Source organism: Lasioglossum baleicum, chromosome 14, assembly GCF_051020765.1.
Source record: "Lasioglossum baleicum chromosome 14, iyLasBale1, whole genome shotgun sequence".
Taxonomy (NCBI): domain Eukaryota; kingdom Metazoa; phylum Arthropoda; class Insecta; order Hymenoptera; family Halictidae; genus Lasioglossum; species Lasioglossum baleicum.
Window position 1 is genome coordinate 10,280,149 of NC_134942.1, and position 21,005 is coordinate 10,301,153.

General features: G+C 43.5%; 2 protein-coding genes across 3 annotated transcripts; one reads left to right on the forward strand and one right to left on the reverse strand.

Moving 5' to 3' along the window:
• Positions 1-2,114: 2,114 nt before the first annotated feature.
• Zir (dedicator of cytokinesis) lies at positions 2,115-11,516 on the forward strand. Of its 2 annotated transcripts, none has more exons than XM_076437866.1 (19): positions 2,115-2,268; positions 2,488-2,664; positions 2,741-2,919; positions 2,992-3,133; positions 3,212-3,415; positions 3,488-3,904; positions 3,994-4,268; positions 4,329-4,644; positions 4,718-5,023; positions 5,103-5,308; positions 5,376-7,139; positions 7,212-7,339; positions 7,408-7,670; positions 7,739-7,998; positions 8,072-8,506; positions 8,594-8,946; positions 9,021-9,223; positions 9,292-9,611; positions 9,691-11,056. In XM_076437866.1, the coding sequence occupies exons 2-19, from the start codon at positions 2,521-2,523 to the stop codon at positions 9,743-9,745; spliced, it is 5,970 nt and encodes a 1,989-aa protein (XP_076293981.1). In that variant the 5' UTR covers positions 2,115-2,268; positions 2,488-2,520; the 3' UTR covers positions 9,746-11,056. The 2 variants fall into 2 exon arrangements, with proteins under 2 accessions (XP_076293981.1, XP_076293982.1); XM_076437867.1 differs by having other exon boundaries at positions 2,149-2,288; positions 9,691-11,516.
• Positions 11,517-17,688: 6,172 nt separating this feature from the next.
• On the reverse strand, positions 17,689-20,391 carry LOC143215585 (uncharacterized). The gene is made up of 5 exons (XM_076437843.1): positions 20,258-20,391; positions 19,863-20,158; positions 19,558-19,801; positions 19,026-19,354; positions 17,689-18,733 (listed from the first exon to the last, which is right to left on the reverse strand). The coding sequence occupies exons 1-5, from the start codon at positions 20,386-20,388 to the stop codon at positions 18,429-18,431; spliced, it is 1,305 nt and encodes a 434-aa protein (XP_076293958.1). The 5' UTR covers positions 20,389-20,391; the 3' UTR covers positions 17,689-18,428.
• Between the last annotated feature and the right edge of the window lie 614 nt (positions 20,392-21,005).

Genomic DNA, 21,005 nt, shown 5'->3' on the forward strand with positions numbered 1-21,005 from the left:
CTTTACGCGCGTCATAAACATTTTCAACGTTGAGGTTTTTAGATTCATACAGTTCTTAAACTGTTTTATTTCTATCTCACAGTGGTTGTCACGATACAGAGCAGATCCACAGTGCCACTTTGCACTATACATGTCCCCGGAACAGTACAAATGCGCGCGTTCGTGTACCTGATGCGAAGCATCTATTTCTTTTAAGGAGATTTGTGTTTTCAATCCTTTTCCCATAGTCGTGGTGACGCAGCGCATTCGCAGTTCTCGCGCAGGATTGCATTAAACGGTAACGAGCGTGCCACGCAATTATCACTTCAATATTCTTCTGTCGTTCTTCATAAATAACAGCGCGGGGAACGCGGTTACATTCGGGGGAAACAGCGTTGTTGAATAATCCATCAGTCGCGTTCTCGCAGGGCGCCGGTTAAATAGCATTGGTTCTGGTTCGCGAATGCATTACTCATCACCGCATAGTCGAGTTTACAAACCCATATATTCATCGCGAAGTCACGGCGTTAGGCACACCGGCAACTTGTTATCCCGTGCGCACGGTCGCTTTACAGCGCGCTTTCAATCGCGGGAACAGAGGATCGCGAACATTGAATTTGAAGAAATAGAGCGAGCGGCGCGGCTCGTGCCGTCGTCGACGGGTTTTCATTTTAATGAGGCTACAAAAGGGGGTAGAACGAGAAAAGAGGGTTGCGGGGGCGAGCGCAGGGAAACGTTCCACGTAATCGTGTCCCCGGATAAAACGCCCTGGTGTGCCCGTAGACTTTCCAAGACAGGGAAAAATAAAGTGTGAAAAGCGGAGACGAAGACGTCCGCGACGGGAACAATGCTTTCCCGAGAAATTCACTAGAACCTGGCGATTGTATTTATACAATTAAAGCTTATCCTCCTCTCCATCCTCTCTCACCACCCCGTCTCTCTCTCTCTCTCTCTTTCCTTCTATCGTCGTCGTTCTTCCACGCCTTAGACACAGTTAACGCGCCAGTGAAATGCAAGTGGATCGTGTTATGATTATTGCGTTGATGCGCCGTTCCTAATAAAGACACCTCGTCCTATTCGGAGGCGGCGGCTCGTAGCTTTATCTCCAACTTCCACCGTGGATACTGCTACACGGCGCGGAATTGCATCCGCGAATTCTGCTTTTCGCGAAACGGAAAATCGATAGCGCAATTAGCCCCTTCGCCGCTGTCTTTAGTCAGCGGGCCCCGACGTCGACACCCTGTTTACCCGAACCTGTTCCGAGTTAAATAGTTCGGCTTCCTCGGGTGAACATGTTGCTGCTGTTTCCCGAAAGCCGGCAAAATAATTGGCATAAATAAAAGTGTTTATTGCTTGTGTCTATGCGCTTTCTTGCTTGTTTGTTAGTCCGGAACACTTTGTTGCCGTGTACCATATTTTCATTATACTTAAACGTTTGCAGCGTTCTTACGCTCTTTACTTTTGCATGTGTTATGTTATTTTAAATTGTCGACTTTATAAACGCCACAGGAGTTTTAAGCTCCGATAGTCTTTCCAGTTTAATAACAAGAACATGGAAATAATACTGATAATGTTTCTTCCTGTGATGTTCATATTTTCTTTAAATATATAAAACAGTGTGATACAAAAATTCACTTTTTCCTGTTCCGTAAATCTTATTGTCGTAGTATCTTCTTTTTATGAATAAAGTGCAATCATTCGTATCAGAATTTGAACTGCGCGCCAGTGGATCGATACTTGGACGTGAGTTGGGAGCCCTGATCATCCTAAATTTATTCAGAAGAACAGCATCATCGTGTAAACAAAAATTATTGCACATTTATGGAGATTTTGCAAGGTTGTTGGAATCTATTTTACATATAATTGTACTCGATATATTCTAAATCTAGGGAAAAACTGAAAGCTAGTGTCTGCAGAAAATACAAGGTGGCCGTTCTAAAAGTACCTAGATGAATCGCGTCGGTTTATAATTACAACAAATATTGCGATTAATTAATTTTCAAGCGATATAATCGTATAATATTTGGAAAATTTAATCGACTGGTATTATCGACGAAATATTAATTTCTTATTCCCGTCGTGGGATGACAGTAATAATCAGACGGCCCATTATGATTTTCATTCATCAGTTTCCTTTCTATTTATACTATACTTCTGGGAATTTTGACTTGCAAAGGTATAGCCCTGGTACAACAAGGGCTTATGATAAGAACTGTCAAAATATTGGATTATTGACTTAGAGGAGTTCCGAGATTTCGCGCAATGGACTTTTAATAAACTTAATGTGAAGCAAGTATTATCTTTTATCAGTGTGTATCGACGCTTATTAAATATACCTTAATAATATCCTAAATACAGCACAGTAATAATCATTTATTCAATTGCACGAATAATAGTTTTTAGTGAGCACTACACTAACTGTAGCTGAATCTGAATTACAATTGAACAAAGTTTTTAGCAACATTGTGTGATTTTGCAATTAATGAACTTTTAAACATAATATCCTAGATTTTGTAGAAGGAGTACACCACCAAACCATTTATGATGTCATCCGTACAACGTGCTTTTACTCAAAAGCTGAGTAAACAACATGCAGCAGACGTCAGGCGTCAAATTGCTACTTCTACCTCGTATTCTCGTGATTTGTCTAAGAGCGGCAGCTCATTCTCAGGCTTCTCCTCAACGGTATGTCACGCATCAACCATAATCTTACTTTGAGTACCCAAAACATGTGTGATAATTAATTATAATATGTCTTAAGATGTCGCTGTGCGAGGTATTAGAGCCATTAGACTACGAAGAGTTTCTTGCACAACATCAATCGGTCCTCGACCGTGATCCATTGAAATTGATACTAGACTTCCCACCTGGGGATGTCGAACTACAAATTGTCAAAAGGAAGATTCGCACGGAAGAAGCAGTGATTCCCCACGAAGCTCTGTAAGATCCTTTTTCTCTATAGTAAGATTATTGTTCCTGTGATTTTACTACCATGATTGTTTTACTCTTTAGAGATACTGTGTCCGCATATGTGAGAAGATGCATAGAAAGCTTCACTTCTGACTGGGTTTACGATCACCGTAAATACAAGCGTAGGGTATCTCCCATTGCGAGAGACAGACTGTTACAGGACACTCCCAGACAAGATTTTGAGGTGCTCAATCGAAAATATTAATTGTAAATAATTTAAGCTTCGGATTCAGATATTAACAACCTAATAAATATGAAATAGGTGGATCAAGAGGACACGAATGGATCGGGATCACCAAACGAAGAAGAAGATTTGTCAAATTGTGGGGATACGCCAAGAGGTTCTTGGGCAAGTCTGGATTTAAGACATTCCCAACATGATCCCCTTCTTCCCAGCTTACTGGATCGTGTTTGTCCAGAAACTATTGATCAGATGAACGAGCAGAAACGCTCCGAAGATAGACAAGTGAGTCTTTACATGTTACCGATACATCAAAATTATGTGATCTTAGTTACTACACGCTATTATCAATTTTAGGAAGCATTATTTCCACTATATGCACCCCCAGCATCTCCAGACGACGAGTGGCAAGAAATCGGGATCGCCCCAGAGCCCTCGGAACCTTTTTCTCATAAGATCCTCATAAAATGTCTTCAATTGAAACTGGAACTAGAAGTCGAACCAATTTTCGCGAGTTTGGCGTTATACGATTCCAAAGAAAAGAAAAAGGTGTCCGAAAACTTCTATGTGGATATGAATTCCGAAGGCTTGAAGAGAATGCTTGGCAGCCACATTGCGTACAGCGATGCCAGCACTTTAGCGAGAAGCTGCGTGATGAGTATCAGCAAACCGAGCCCAGATTTGTTTTTAGTTGTCAGACTCGAGAAGGTGTTGCAAGGTGATATTTCTGAATGTGCCGAGCCGTATTTGCGGGACGATAAAAATAAAGAAAAGGTACTTATATACAGAGTGGCTCACCGAGATTGGTTAAAGTGCTTAAGATAGTGTAATCTTAGATTATCGATTAAATTATTTAAAATTAGGTGAGGTCAGCCGCTTCGGCAGCGTGCGAACGATTAGGTCGCTACCGAATGCCACTCGCGTGGACCGCTATCCATCTTTCTGGTGTGATAGGGGGTGGTGGAGATACCGATAGCACTGGCAGTGCTGGCTCCTTAGACAGAAAATCGGGAGGTCTAGAGCAATGGCGCAAGAAGGTGGAGCCACCAACCAGAAGAGGTTCCCTTGAAAGAAGGAGTTCGGATAAAAGACGCAGCTGGTCTCCGGACGATTTTGCTAACTGCCTCGACACATTTAGGTAAATACGTTGTTACGCAATGTTACCGTACACATACGTTTATATACAAATTCCTTTCAGACCGATAACACTGACTGTTTCGAGTTTCTTCAAGCAAGAAAGCGAACGTTTAAGGGATGAAGACCTCTATAAATTATTAGTGGAGTTACGAAGACCTGGCTCCAATTTGAAGAGGTTAAAATGTCTTCCAGGTATATTGAAGCTAGATCTCAGTCCGAGACCCGAAGAATTGCCTAGGTGCTTGGATCCTGATCTACGAAGACTAGTTCCATATCCAGACGAGAAAAGTCGACCAGTAAAGGAGATACTGGAGTTTCCAAGCGAAGTTGTTTCGCCAGACTTAACTTACAGAAATCTTCTTTATATTTATCCTAAGGTAAGTTCAACTTTCGCTTCCATTTTTGCTAGGTCGATCGTCCGATTCATCATGTTAAATTGCCTGGTTACAGGAAGCGAACTTCAGCTCAAGAACCGGTTCAGCCAGGAACATCGCAGTAAGAATTCAATTGATGGGTGGGGAACAAGAAGCTGATGCCCTCACGGCCATATTTGGAAGATCATCCTGTCCAGAAATGACCCACGAGTGCTTCACATCAGTCTCGTATCACAACAAAAATCCGAACTTCTACGACGAAGTTAAAATTCGATTACCCGCAGACTTGAGTGCGAAGCATCATTTGCTGTTCACGTTTTACCACATCAGTTGTCAGAAGAAAGTTGAACAGCCGAATGTCGAGACTGCTGTAGCTTACACGGTAAAATAAACTAGCTATACCGATTGATATCCACGTATTAGATTATTGCTAAAGACATAAACACATTTGTCATGTTCAGTGGTTACCGCTTCTAAGAGACGGCCACCTGCAATCCGGAGAGTTCAGTTTACCAGCAATGTTAGACCCACCCCCAGCGAACTACTCTTACATAGCACCTGATGTCCTTTTGCCAGGTACCAGATGGGTGGACGCGCACAGAGGCGTTTTCACAGTGATTCTGGAACCGGTCTCTAGCGTTCACCCACAAGACAAATACATCGACAGGTAATGCTCCAGAGTGCCATAAGACTCGCAATCATTTAGTAAGAGACACTAATTTTCAAAATCGCAGGTTTTTATCGCTGTGCGGCTACTTGGAAACCGGCCAAGTACCCCCACGTATCGGCGAGGCTGGGATGGAATCGGAATTAAAGTCAGCTCTGCTGGAATTGGCAAGGGCCTCGCATTCCGCGCTAGTGCGGTCATTACCTCAGCTCCTGGATCAATTAATATCGCTCCTGGTACGTCCCCCTACGCTGCCATCGCAACCGCTGAACGTGGCAGCGACTGTGTTCGAGGCTATAGGTCTATTAGTGCGAAATATTACCAATCTGCCAGATGGTCAGTTGGATGCACACGGTAGGCACGCGCTTTTGGCGACCTACGTGGCATACCAGTGCTCTTTACCAAGGATGGCGAGCACTCCGGGCATTGTCAGGGCACAGAGTAACCCTGACCTGCCCTTGGAAGACCTAGAAATGGAAGTACACTCGAGAGGGTTGGATCGGACAGCTTCGATGCGTCAGGAATCGCCTTCCATCAACAGCCAACCCGCGAGAAGATTGCTACACGAGGAACTAGCTTTGCACTGGGTCGTGTCCACAGGGCAAGCTAGAGAACTAGCAGTGACCTACTCGTGGTTTTTCTTAGAGTTGATCGTACGTTCCATGGTAGTAACATTGTCGGAGTTGGGGATGCTGGAGGCTGCTCGAAAATCGAGGTTCTCTCCCCAATTCTGCGACGACGTGGCTACATTGACAGCAGCGTTGACCTCGGAAGTGGTAGCCCGTTGTGGAAAGGAAACTAGGGTCCCCAATAATTTAATATCGAGCCTTGGGAACTTTCTATCGGATTTGCTATCCGTGATGGACAGGGGGTTCGTCTTGTCCCTCGTTCGAGCAGCCTGTTGCTCTCTGTCGGACGCTTCCATGCACATTCCTGATTCGGCAGCTTTGTACGCATTGAAACTGGACCTTGTTCGAACGGTATGTTCTCATGAACACTACGTGGCGCTGAATCTTCCTTTCGGAACTGGGTACACTTCAGGATCTGCGCCAGCATCGCCAAGTCCGTCTACCGGAAGCTCTGGTAGCTTGATATCAACTCTCGTGCCTGGAGATCGTGCTAGATTCTCCGAACTTAGCCAGGAGTTCAGGCAGCAACACTTTTTAGTAGGGATTGTGTTGTCTGATCTGTCGAACACCTTGGAAATCCCAAACCCAATGCTTCAGAATAAGGCTATCGGGACTGTTCGTCACCTAATGGCTTGCCATGACGTGGATTCAAGGTATTCCGATCCTGCAGCAAAAGCCAGGGTCGCTGCCCTCTATTTACCACTGTTGAACATCATCATGGATGCTTTGCCTCAGCTCTATCACTGGGATTCCAAAGATAAGAGCGTCTATCCAGACGAGTCTGGGTCTATCACTCAATCGGTAGCGCTTGCTATAGCCGGTGGAGTCTCTGTAGAGACTGCAGGGACCCAATGCAGAGTGTCCTTGAGCTCGGAAGCCACGCGACACCTTCTGATGTGTGTGCTGTGGGTGCTCAAGGGTCTGGAACAGTCTGCGTTGGTGCAGTGGTGTTCAGAGTTAAGTTCCAGACGAATATTGTGCCTTCTTCAAGTTCTCAACATTGCTACCGCCGCTTTCGAGTACAAGGGCAAGAAAGCTTTGAAGAGACTGCCTCCTCAAGCCGCTGCTACCAGCGACATCAGATCGAGATTGGAGGATGTGATCCTTGGTCAGGGTAGCGCCAGGAGCGAGATGATGTTGCGCAGAAAAGAGAGGATCAATGGGGAGAAGTTGAGGTGGCGCAAGGACCAAATGCCTTACAGGTGAGTGTTTTACAGGCTGCGTTAGATTTTTGTAAACTTGTTACAATCTTCGTTTGTTTCGGATCTACGAAGATCTTGCGAGCAATCGGAAGGAAGAGCTGTGGAACAAGATGCTCACATAGAAGGTGCCTTAGCAGCGGAAGCCTCGCTTGTGGTTTTGGATACTCTAGAGACTGTCGTGCAGGCTGATGGCGGAGGAGGTAATGTTTTTTGCACTGAAGCTAGACTATATTTTCTATTGTGCTCATAACTTTTTTAAATGATATAGGAGCGGTGGTTGGAGCAGTGCTAAAAGTGCTTCTGAGGGCTCTAGCAAGGAACCAGAGCACATCCGTCTTACAACACATGTTCAACACGCAACGAGCTCTGGTGTTCAAGTACCACAGCGCTCTGTTCGATGAGGAAAGCGAAAGATGCGGTGATCTTTGCTTAACACTGCTCACCAGATGTAGTTCTCCTCTGAGCGCTGTTCGTAGTCATGCCGCTGCCAGTCTTTACCTGCTTATGCGTCAGAATTTCGAAATAGGGAATGTGCGTATTCAAAGATACGAATTCAAAGAATTCAAAGATACGAGAAGAATAAAACGATCGGTTTGCAGAATTTCGCACGAGTTAAGATGCAAGTCACAACGTCCCTATCAGCTCTCGTCGGGAGAGGAAGAGCTCCCAGCGAGGGTGCACTTAGGAGAGCCTTGAAGACGGTGTTGGTCTATGCTGAGAGGGACACGGAGTTGGCTGACACGAGCTTCCCCGAGCAAGTGAAGGACCTTCTGTTCAACTTGCATATGATACTGTCCGATACAGTGAAAATGAAAGAGTTCCAGGAGGACCCGGAGATGCTTTTAGATCTTATGTACAGGTGTGTACCTATCTTCAGTCTTTGAAGCAAACTTTAACGCAACATTGACCTTTAATTATGCTTAATTACACAGAATTGCAAAGGGGTATCAAGGATCACCAGATCTCAGATTGACATGGTTGGCAAACATGGCTCAACAACACATGGAACGAAAGAACCACACAGAAGCAGCAATGTGTTTAGTGCATAGTGCTGCATTAGTGGCCGAATATTTGCACCTTTTGGAGCCAGGAGGTGGTGGCAGGCCGGTCGGAGCTGTTGCCCTGTGTCCTGTCACTCCAAATGCTTTAGAAGAAAGCGCTGTTGGCGACGACGTGTTAGCTCGCAGGGAAGAGGGTCTTTGCTTAGGCCCTGACTTCTCAGAAAGTGGATTAGCAGGTTTATTGGAACACGCTGCTAGCTCTTTCCATGCAGCTGGAATGTATGAGGCTATTCCTGACGTGTACAGAGTCTTGCTACCGATAGCGGAAGCTGCACACGACTACAAGAAACTAGCGAACATTCATGGGTAAGTTCAAGATCACATTTACCGACCAGGACATCAATGTCGTTTTCAATAGGACTGTGTATTTTTATTATGTTTCTCTGACTAAAGAAAGCTGCATGAAGCGTATACAAGAGTTGAGCAACTAGCTGGCAAAAGGGTGTTTGGCACCTACTTCAGAGTAGGTTTCTATGGAGGACGATTTGGGGACCTAGCTGGAGAAGAGTTTGTCTATAAAGAACCTACTTTGACTAAACTGCCAGAAATATTTTCGAGGCTGGAGAATTTTTACGCCGAAAGATTCGGCGCTGAGAACATTGTGATAATAAAGGACTCCAATCCTGTAGACCCCAGCAAACTGGAGCCGGACAAAGCTTATGTTCAAATCACTTATGTGGAACCTTACTTCGAGCCACACGAACTCAGACATAGACCTACCATCTTCCACAGAAACTTTAATATCAGTGAGTAGTCTTTTGATCATCTTGTCCATTATTTTCTAATATTTTCTCTATCCATCATTTGCTAATATTTTTAGAGCGATTTGTGTACGCAACACCTTTCACACCTGGTGGCAAGGCTCATGGGGAATTGAGGGAGCAGTGCAAGCGTAAAACTATCCTAACAGTGGCCACACACTTCCCATACTTGAAAACGAGGATTCGTGTGGTTGCTAGAAAGCAAATCGTCCTTAGTCCAATTGAAGTTGCAATTGAGGATATTCAAAAGAAGACAGCAGAGGTATCTATCGTTTGAAGACTAATACAATTTGTTCTCTACTTTTATTTAATTTCTTTCTGACTTTCTAGGTTGCAGCAGCTACCGCCCAAGAACCACCTGATCCGAAGATGCTGCAGATGGTCCTTCAAGGTTGCATTGGTACCACGGTCAATCAAGGACCCGCCGAAGTTGCGGTCGTCTTTCTTTCTGGATTGCGAGAGCAAAATGCGCAGCCTAGCCGATTGCAACACAAATTGCGTTTGTGTTTCAAAGACTTTTCGAAAAAATGTCTTGATGCCTTGCGAAGGAACAAAAACCTAATTGGTCCGGATCAACGTGATTATCAACGGGAATTAGAGAGAAATTACCAAAGACTCACTGAGAGACTGGCTCCCCTCATTGCATGGAGGTACGAACGATTTCATTTTACTAGGTAGAGAAATTTTTGTAATTTTTATAATTTAACATATTATATTTGATCGTTACAGTGGACCATCGTTAATGAATCAGCAGAATGCACAGCAAACATCACCACGCTGGTAAAACGACTGAGTGCTGCTAAGAATGACCAAAGACACGCAAAAAATGGTACATTGAAAAATATTAGCAGCATAACCCACATACGAAAGAAAATATAATCATATATTTATATACAATAATTTTTATATTGCTAAACGTTTTGAGCTGCCAATGAAATGCCTATTTGAGGCATTTGAGATGCTCGTACATAATATGATAAATGGAATTATTGCTAGTCTTATAGTTAACAATTCAATGGAATTGTTGCAAGTACTCCAACATTAAAAAAAAAAAGTTTAAACTTCACAAATACTGCCCAGGTACAACAGTAATATATATACATTTGATAGTATTTAAGTAAATCGTTGTGCCCAGGTATAACAGTAATATACATTTGATAGTATTTAAGTAAATCGTTGATAGCACATTGCTACAGGAATTTTCTACCGAACTGCTCTTTTAGCAGTTGCTAATTAGCGAAGTATCATATTTAGTTAGCAATTTAATTTTTCCTTAACCGCATAATGTATTTGCATACTTGAAGTATACAACTATCGATATATATATTTAGCTGCTAAGAAAGCTGTGATCTTTCAATTACATTATATTTTATAAACGAGTATTGCCAATCTTCATGTTAGTCCAGAAACTTAGCGATAGATTTTTTATCAGAAAGACTACATAGTTTTTTACAGGATACAAAAAACACCAGTGGTCGCATTGTAACTTATATTTTTAACAAAAGTACTGCTTTCTGTTATTTATAGTATTTATGTTTGTGAACGTCATGTGTTACAGCGAGTATTAATGAGCATATAATATTTAAAATACCTGTGAGAGGCCACACAATTATTGTTTCATTGTTCTTGCAAAAGTCTATCATTAAAAGTTTCTCGCTAAGTTATTTTCTACAATACAATTAATAAATATAACATGCAGATTGTTAAGTCAATAACCTCATTAAAATACGCATAGAAGATAAAATAAAATTCCAAGATTATAGTTCAAATGCAAATATTTAAGTTCTACCTGATGCTCAGAGAAAGCTTGTGTTAGTAAAAGAAAGGTATTTTTTATTGCAAGTATTATTAACGCTATCGCTGTCAATCAATTTTTATAGACTTCCATGACAGGTTATGAACAATTAATTGCCTCTAATAACAATATACATACAGTGTATTTATAGTCAGTACTACAACTGATACGAACAAAATGTAAGCCTTTGTATGTCCGAAAGTATTCGAAATATATGGCCATTTTATACTTCAATATTCTCAATAGTGTATCTACATATAAAAATAGTACATTATAACTTACCAAATAGCAGACAGATCTATTTACAGAATTTTGCTATGTCCAGGTGTTGAAGGTGCAAGAACGAACACTTCTCAATAAGCACAATGGAAAAACTACTATAACTTTTGAAAAACTAATTAAAAACTGTAGCAAACGGATAACACTTGTTCTTAGAAAAGTTCTGGGTTGTAATTTCACTCAGAGCAGGGTTCGGAATTATTGACTCGCGAGCGACCGTGACTATCCGCGACGGCCGATTTTCAAAGATTACCATAAGCGCTATTCATGGCGCCTAGGAGAACTAGGACCGCCACAGGAAGCGAGACGCGCGGCCGGGTTAAATAATAATAAAAACTAGCTATTATGATATACTTTTATGAAAATATTAAACTTTAGAAGTATAATCAATGATAAAAAAGTAACTTTCTATTTCTGTGTCTTCTTAACAAAGCAATGTATTTTTATGAAAGTAGCAGGACTTCAGGGACACGTATCTTTAATTGAATTATATAGGGTGTGGCCGGACGGCCATGTAACTACATGTAAAAATAAGTCGAAAAAAGGAATAACATTTTTTCGTTTGACGCTTCGTTTTCGAGAAAGTCGAGTTTAAAGTTCCGCCAGTTTCGCGTGCTTTAGTTTAGTATATGCACAAGGTGGAATTGGTTGATCATGGTCAGACACATCGGACGATCATCAAACTCGATTTTCTCGAAAACGAAGCGTCAAACAAAAAAATGTAATTCCTTTTTTTCCTGCTCGGTTGTACCACCCGTCCGGCCACACCCTGTATGAATGGAAAAAATAGTCGTTATATGTGAGTAAATGATGGGAAATAGTATGGTTGCATCAATAGTTTGTTAATTACACAGTTATTTATTTACGTATGTGTAGGTTTGTTTGATTAAAAGCGTTACTCGTCATCGGGATTTGATACCCTTTGACTGGTTACATCTGCAACGCGACGGAAGCTCGTTGTTGCTCTAAATTAAACGTCCGAATCCGATTTTCGGTTTAATCCCTTTGTCCGGAACAAAAGGTTTTAGCGCAGATAAAGATATCCTGAACTCTCAAAAGGGGTACTTAATTAACACACATGGATCTGCTATAGATACTATGTATGAAACGCTTTGTAGTTAAGTAAAATTAATACCCTTGTGCGTTGCTAAAAAAGAACAATTTTCGGTTCTATAATCACACCCTTCCGTTTGGACCCTCAAACACGTTACACGAGCTTTCGTTTGAACATATAACTCGTTAGGTCGCTACGAGGTAAAAAAAATTAATTGCCGTTGATTAATATTGAAAAATGTATTAAACCATTTCTGGTAAGTAATGTATCGAGCAGTTATCCTTCCAGAATTTGAATAAACGTTCTCGTCGTCGCCTGCAGCAACAGCTTCGAACAAAGCGATTTCCCTACGGCTTTCCATCGCAGCGTATCTGTAACATAAATCCGCATGTGCAGCGGGCTGAAATATTTACAATAGAAGGATATTACACGATATACAGCCGCCGCAAATTGTTACGAGAAGGGCATAAAAGGGACAAAGGGTATAAAAACGGGGCCAGGTGGTGTTGCGGGGGGACTCTGAAGATTCCGCGGGCGTTGCGTGGATGATTTCGGAAAAATAATATTCCCCGGTAACCCCTGCGGAATGCAGTCACATAACTGACAGTCCTAAATAGCGTATCGTCGTGTCGTCGGTCGCTAATCCGTCTAATCTGTCCCGAAATGAAATAGTTGCGATTCTTTCGGTGGCGTCCCTTCCTCTGATGTTCCCTCGACGCGTTTAAGTGTGCGGAAACACTTGACCCCTGACGAGGGGGCCCCCTGGTGAACAAGTAGTTTACAGCGAGGGGGATTATGTTTGGGGACAAAATGACTGTCGAAGATACGATCGTTCTTCCCTTTAATCGGCCACGGGAGCCTGCTGCGTGATCTTTGATCCTGCACCCTCGGCAAGAAACGTTTAATGAATCCTTATGGAATTTGCGATACTTGTGTCGCTAGTTATCGCTTGCATCATCGAGTGCTGAGTTTTTCAAGACATTCCGAAGACTCTAGTAAAAGCAACGGGGTAGTTCAGTTGGAGGATCGTGTAAGTCTAGGGAATAAAGAACAGGTTCCATTTTATGAGAAAATTCATGGAAAAATCCGCGAACGTTACCAAATAATACGCACCCTGTCGTCCCTGTCTTGTCGCTTTTTGATTCACCTACGTGCCTCCGCGACCCCTACCGTTCTCGAGTCGATAGCGGGGGCGAAGTAGGAAGAGGAGGGAGTGCTGACTTTTATTACCCCGTCTGATGTTATGAATGCGAGCTGTACGCAACCCCTCCGCGTACATCCCCCTGCCACCGGGCTCCGGCAACGCGGTTATGCTTTTTACGACATGTATATTCGTGGTCGCGATTAGCGACAGTTGCGAAGTGCCCATCCTTCGGCAAAACTTCAAACAAATCTGCGCTGTTGTAGCTACTGAACATCAATAGTTTTTGAACCCTTAAGTGGTCAAATGGTTAACGATAGTAACGTTCTCACATTTGTCTTCTCAAACGAATGGCTAAAATCAAGTTAATGTATTTAGACAAGATTGTAGATTTGCTAAACTTTTGTTCGTAACAAATAAAAAAACGTTTAATATGCGAGAAACAGTTCATTACTTAAGTTGGTCACTTCACACGAATATTTCTTTTAAGAATCATGATCGCGCGAGAATATTCTGTAGGGACACGTTGAGGATTTGTTCGGGTTCGAAAGGGGTGTTCGTTCGTAGCCATCGCTGGCGACTGTCTGAATGAGATTGCATCGTTATTGAAGCTCTTCCTGCACCAATGCGCGTCCCCGTGATCGAAGTTATGATGTATGGTGTTGGTTCCGTAGATGCAGGTGCAGAACATCCACATTGGCCGCGACTAATCGCAGCGAAAATATTTGTATGCTTCTCGCCCCTTAATAACGGGAGCATCGGTCATGCTGTTCGGTGACGCGAGACAGCGAATCTCGGAAGAATATTGCAATTTGTAGCGACCAGTCGTTTCATCCTACGATAAATTAAACGGTGGCCACTTGTTATCGCATCTACAACGTTAATTGGACCGTGCCGAGGGGCGAGCAGCCTCATCTGAAACGCGGATTACCCTAGAAACCTCACGAGTCCTTGATTTTTCACTAAAACGTTTATCGTACCTCGACAGATTATCTATCCTATAAATTGTATTAATATTGAGGACTTTTTGAGAATACGTTTCTACTTGGAATTCGACTGCCGAGGTTCAGAGATTTTTTGGTCAGACTAATACGTGCTAGCCGTTGCCTAAGTGGATTGCAAATCCAGATACCGTTCGATATGAATCGGAGGTGGGTTACTGGTATGCTGCGCGCAAAGGAATGCTCTTTGATCGTTCCGACAATTCCTGTGATCACGGTTTTGTACGCACCGGTGCGATTCCACCCCTTAATCTTCGGAAATTCGAAATTTTGGGGATCTCATTTCTTACAAAACCAAACCCTTGTTGCTACAATAACTTATACATTTGTATCTGTACTCACAACTTCCACGTTTCTCGTTAAACAAAAATTCTTTTCCTGAAAAAAGGGAGTCAAGAGATTTTGACTGGAATACCGAAGAGAGAGAGAGAGAAGATTTCCTGTAGTAGAATTAAACACGACCCCCGCATTGATATTTCCCGAGCCAGTGACAGAGTCACGGGTCCGAATTAAACCCGAAAATGACCCAATCGCCGGTGAAATAATAGTCCGCGCGAATGGAAAAGCGATGAGTAAAGAGCACCATCGGAGTTTTCGCTCTCCAAAAGCGTTCAATTACAAATATTTGAACGTCGATTATCCGCGACGCGCGGACATGGACGTTTAAAAAAGCGCGTTTAATAACACGTTTCTGCTGTACGCTTTGACATAATTTCGGGGAGGTGGGGTGATGGGGACGGTTACATCAATTCCAAACCCTGGTACCAATTCGTGCGGCTGGAGGACGCTCCGGCAATTAGCTTGCGGACGGGAGGGAAAAAAGGGCAAAACGTAATTTCATAAACGGCCGTTGGAAAAGTAATAAAAAAGCGGGGACGGAGAAAAGAGGAGGTCGGCTCGATGGCATCAGCTCGAACGAGTTGAATTCTTAGCCGTCGGTTTTTAATCTCGAAACAGCGGTATCCATCGCGAGCGAGAGAGAGAGGGAGAGAGCCATCCGAAAAAGCCCCGGATTTATGGAAATTGCCCTAGGGGGTGGGGGCAAGAGGCTCCGGGGGGCTGACGAGCAACCCGTTGCACGCGACCCGGGGTGGAGTCCACACACACGCAGCACCACACCGGCGATTTTAATATCCGCGAATGATAAACAAAGTGGTATCTAACGAAGTGGATAGAGGCGCGCCGTAATAAAATTTGTGTTGCGCTTCGTCGCCGTCCGAGCGGAGGGAAACGTCACGAGCGGTTTCCTCCGATTTCAATTAGCCCAGGCGACCCTCCTCCACGTGAACGAATCCCTGAAACCGAAACGAGGACAGTGAATAGGCCTTTTCGACATTTATTTATCTTTTGCAGCACTAGAATCTGTCTACGCACGTTCAATTGACTTTACGCTCATATCGATCTGGTTTAGGCTGTTTGGATCCGATGAACCACGCGTGGAGATTGTTTAACTAATTGAGCGGACTTTTCGATGATACCAAGCATGGTGTACGATCAAATTTATTTCCACGAGTAATTTTGTATTTTTAGAGATAGTTTTCTTATATCGCGCTATTTATTTTTATGTCTAAACAGTGAAATATACATTTCCGGTATACGTAAAATTCATAAAAAATGTATTTTTCATAAAAATCGGTCTATCAACCACCATTACTGTAACGGCCCATTTTCTACCGCATACGTTTAGAAAACAAAAGAAACCCAAAGTTCGGCGTATAGTTGGACGAATAAAAAATTGTTGAAGCAATTTTTTCGAAGCGATTCTGAAATATTCCCGTGTCGCGCAGCAAAGAAATCTCGGTGTGGGGATGCGGATCAAAATCGACGTGGCAGAGAAAAGAGTGGAGGTGATAAGCCTCGATATCTCGAGCTACACCCTCTACACGAGATGTAAGCTCCGCCTCTCCCTGGGTTACACCAGGACTTCCAAGACCCCCTGGAGCCCCCCACCCTTGAAAAGGGGGATAACCCAACCCCCGTTCCATCGTCGTTGGCATCCGCGGCATTCCAATTAGCTCGCGAATCAAAAGAGCCCCACTGCCTTTGTGGGGTCTCACCCTACCCCCAGTAAACTGTCTCCTTTCCTCTTCCACCCTCACCCCCGCAGTGTTCACGGTTTCGCTTCTCTTTCGCCGTGGCTCTGCTCTCTCGTCCCTTTGTCCTTCTCTTTCCGTCAATCGTCCCTTCTTCCTCCATCCTTTCCCGTTTCCGGCGCGGCGCGGCGTCGCGATGTACCGTTTCTCCCTTTTCGATTGCGATCAGAACTTTGCGAAAACGTTATCTTCATTGCGGATTTTCTGTCTTTATAGCAAAAATAAAGAAGCATCGAACTATAAAGATCTTCAAAGAATTTGACAATAGAACTACTGTAATGGGTCCAAATGACTTGTTTCTGCTTTTTTTCTGTATCGACGAGAGGGCTTATAGTATTATATTTGGGTGTAATGCAATGTTGATTCGTTGTTTAACAGTTTTAGCAACAAATTAGGGTCCCATCGCGTTCCCGATCGATATCCCCGATGTCCCCATGCGATAGCGAAGTCCGTACGATTCTCTATCGAAGGTTTGCTTTCTTTGTAGCCCTTTGACATGGGTCGACGGCTAATTTATCACGGCGACAAAAGGGGTGCACGTAACGAGCGAATATTAGTTACCAACGTCATCCACGTCAGATTTTTCCATGGCGGAATTACACTGGTTGAGTGGCTCGTGCATGTGCAGTTCGCAGACAACCATAATGCTCGTATCTCGTACCTGTTTCCTCGACTGCCGTTCAGTTCATGCTGACCAAAATGATCTTTAATTTGTTCAGAGAAATGAATTCTACAATGAAATATTAGACGGAAATAGAAAACAAAAATGAAACACGAAGATTTCCTGTAGAACGTTGGCCACGGTTTCGGCTTTGAGCACAACCCTCCTCTTCAGACTTCCCCCGCAACAAATAATACCCGCCTCCGACGTTCAGATATAATAAAGATATTAAGTTTAATTGAACAAAGCGCGCTCTGCCGGCACCACGAAAGAGCGACCGAGCCTTAGCACGTTATTAATATTTAAACAAAAGCTGCGGCGAGATCCTTCGCCTTTGTGGCCCGGCAAAAAGCCACCCCCTACCGCACAGGAACGAATAAAATCCCAGAAAGTCCGTGAGACACAGCACTAATTAATTACTGCCGATTATTAGCAGGGAAAAAAAGCTGTACCCGAAAGATTCTCTCTCGAGCTTAATTGTTGCCTTATCATCGCCGACTTTTGTATTTATTCTTTCCGACGCGACGGGACGATGAAAAACTGCAATCTTTATCTGTAATTAAGATTCTATCGCTTGAATAAAGTAGCTTACTGAAACTGTTCGTCTGTTGTGCTATTCTTTAATAACAATTAACTAAATCGAAGTTAAAATAGGCAATTAAAGAAAGAAAACAGGGTAACATTACTTCTGTCTGCACAAAAACAGAAAAATTCTGTTAAAATAATGATGGAATGGGCGAGTAAGAAAGGACAGCCGCTGAAGTACAGATTCGAGGGATTTATTCTTTCGGTAACATGTACGCGTACGTATGTTACGTATATACAATTGATTTTGTGTGATTTTGTGTGATTTTGTGCGCCGGTGCTGAGGGGAACGGTGCTCGCAGCGAAGACCACCATACACCAAAGACGTAAAAGCGGAGGAGACATTGAACTCTAGTCGGTTAGCTTCGCCTATATGTACAACTGGTGCTACTAGTGCTCTGACAAGATCTCGGGCAACACCTACACGGCTCGAAGGACAGTTACAAAAATATATATTACACAACGAGTGACGAGAGCAGTGCTGGACAATAGCGGGGGTGTTGGATTTAAATACTGAATCGTACGATGGAATAATAGTTTATAACTATTCTTGCGGTACATTCTACGGTTGAAACCCGCGCCCCGTCGCCGTTCGCGATAAATTACAATAAACGGGATCATGTGCTACGATTTATTCCGACCACACTGAAAACGTACACATCATGGGGACAGTGATCGAACGTGGGACAACGAGAGTTTGTATACGAAAATACTTGTACGAGTCCAGAAACAACTCGAGGATCCCGGAAATAGCGCGGTGATTTTTTCCAGTTCTTTCACACATCACAGTCTCATAGGTCTCTTTTCTACAATTGCTCGATTCGTTTTGTGGAGTTTTTGTTTCGATTAGGTAGGTGATTAGTCCTCGTATCGGGACAACAGGTGCGGCGGACCGTACGAATTGTGCAGCGAACGTTGAATCTTCTCGTGGTCCATGGGCTTCCGATGGTATCTCGAGGAATTTCGCGAATCGCTCGTTAGGTGCTCCATCCTGTCTGATGCTGGCATTTGGTACATCTTCGGGGACTTCGTGTCTCGAGATTTATACGATTTTGTTGAGAACTGCGGGGTTGGGACGTCGTTGATGACGTTGATGTCCTCGGGGCTGTGCCTCAGGATGCAGTTGCCGCAGAACAACTGGTCGCGGCTCTCTGGCTCGTCACCTTAAAAATTAAGGGTTCAATTAAGGGTTGAAGTTAGTGCAATCTGTTATCTTAAGTCTCAAACGTCCCCAGTGAAATTCTGAATAGACGGTATCATCTAGAGTCTAGCTTTAGTACCTTTGGTGTTCCATTCTAATGTAAATGGCTTGCAAAATTTTGATTCTGTAGAATCTCGGTGTGGATTCAATTGTGAAATTTCGAAATAATAGAATTTTATTGTACAGGAGTTATACAACTTTGAGACTACCAGAAGGGTTGCGAGAATTTTAAAAATTAATTGTAAAAGAAGTACCGATTGGTCCCTTGGTGGGAAAGTTGACGCGCTCATCGAATCTGCAGCTGTTTCTCAATGGCGACATGAATTTTCTGTTCGACAGGGTACCGCAACGATGGCACTTTCTTGTTTTGCCAAATTCCGCCTCCAAGAACTGGTCCACATCCGGTTTGGTACGGGTTCGACGACTCTGGACATGTAACGGTGGTGAGTCGTATCGATTCGACTCTCTCGATGGTGACCATTGGTGGTAGTCCATGGACCGTCTCATTATATTTTTCATTGACGTTGGGACGAAGTCTTCTTCTGATAAGGGCTCGGGAACCTCGTGCTCGTGGTAGTAGTACCTAATTACCGGGCGGGGCTCTAATTAACCACCTCTAAATCGCTAAAGTTATTACTTTGATACACATTCGCTGTACAACTTTTCTAAAAATCGGAATCTTTCGATACATAAAGATATGATTGAATCTTAAATTCTCGGCTTTGCAGAATCTCGTCGTAAAATCAATATAATATAAACTGTAAAAAGCCATAAAGTTTTAGGAACCTTGGGGTTTGCGAATGACCATGGCCCACAGCTAAAACACGTTGCTGGCAGCGTAGCCTTCTCGGATCCTGTTGCTGATCGATGGATTTCCATCGTTGCTGCCTATGATCCATCTCTTTCTTACAGGCTCTCTGTGCTCGATGAGTCTGTGGAGATGGGTCCGATTCCTCCTCTATCTCGTCGTCAGCTTCGTGCTCGTCGTACTCCTTGTTTAGGAATTCATCTCCGTCCGCGTGATCATCTTCTGTCGGATTAATTTCAATTAACTAACCTTCTCAACTAAATTTTTAACTGATGATTTGTACCTTCCTCTTCCGCATCCTCGCCCCTGTTATCCTCCGTCAAGTTCTCCAGCTCGTCAGCGTATTTCAATTTCTCGTTCCCCACTCCGTCCTCGTAGCGTATTTTGCTCTTAGCCACGGCATTAGGAGGATAATGCTTGCTTCTGTCGAGTTTCAAGTGAGTCTGCAAACCGTGGTGCAGTGCCTCGCCATTGTGAGGTTGCATGCACTTCGAGTGCATCGATTTCGAACAGCTGTACCCTTTCGCAGGTTTGTAAGACGTCGATGAGGAATAGTAGCTCGCCACCGCTTCCGGACTCCTTAAGAATATTTTCGCAATTCTCTATTCTCAACTCCTTACTTCTCAATTACTTACAAATTAAACGAAACACGGCTGGTATCGTTAACTCTCTGCCTACCTGCCGCTTCTGTGAAACGAAGAACACTGAACGTTCCTCTGTTGACAACCCCTGCACGAATCAGGCAAATTCCTAGAGTCAGAGAACGACTGGGATGTGTTCTTGTGCTTGTGACATTCTGCCGGCTTCATTATTGCGATTTCTTCGTTGAACGTTCGACAAATGTCCACTTTTACACCCGGTCGACAACAATTTACATATCCACGGTGTCTCTATCGCGCACCCTTGTACCGTCACACTACTTCATCGAACTGTCCATGCAGCGCCGAAGACATAACTCTTGCTACCTCAAGAATTGAGTTCTCGGACTTTAGCCAGAGTTTTTTGCCTCGAAACTCGAGTCCTCAGCTCACTCGATTATCTTTAAAACCTCATTCATCGGTCCAAAGTACTCGAGAGTCCTCTGTCTCGATTTCACTAGTCAGATTTCCTCGGCGAACGCGTCCCCTAACCGTATCCCTTCCTCGAGATCCCCGATCAAGATCTACAGAACTGTCTTCTCCACGGTACTCTTCAAGACCAACCAAAGAAGAGAGCTCGCCAAAAAATACAAACAGAATCGAACGAAAAACGATAATATCTGGACGCGTTTGAAGTCGTCGGAACGTGTTCCTCCCCAAGAAAGTCCGTCGAGGTTGAACCTGTCCGCGATTAACCTAATTCGCGATCGCTCGTTTCTGGAATGGAAAAATGGCGGCGACACCAGGGAAGGGACTAGGGATCGAGGTGACGGTTCTTGATCGAGGGT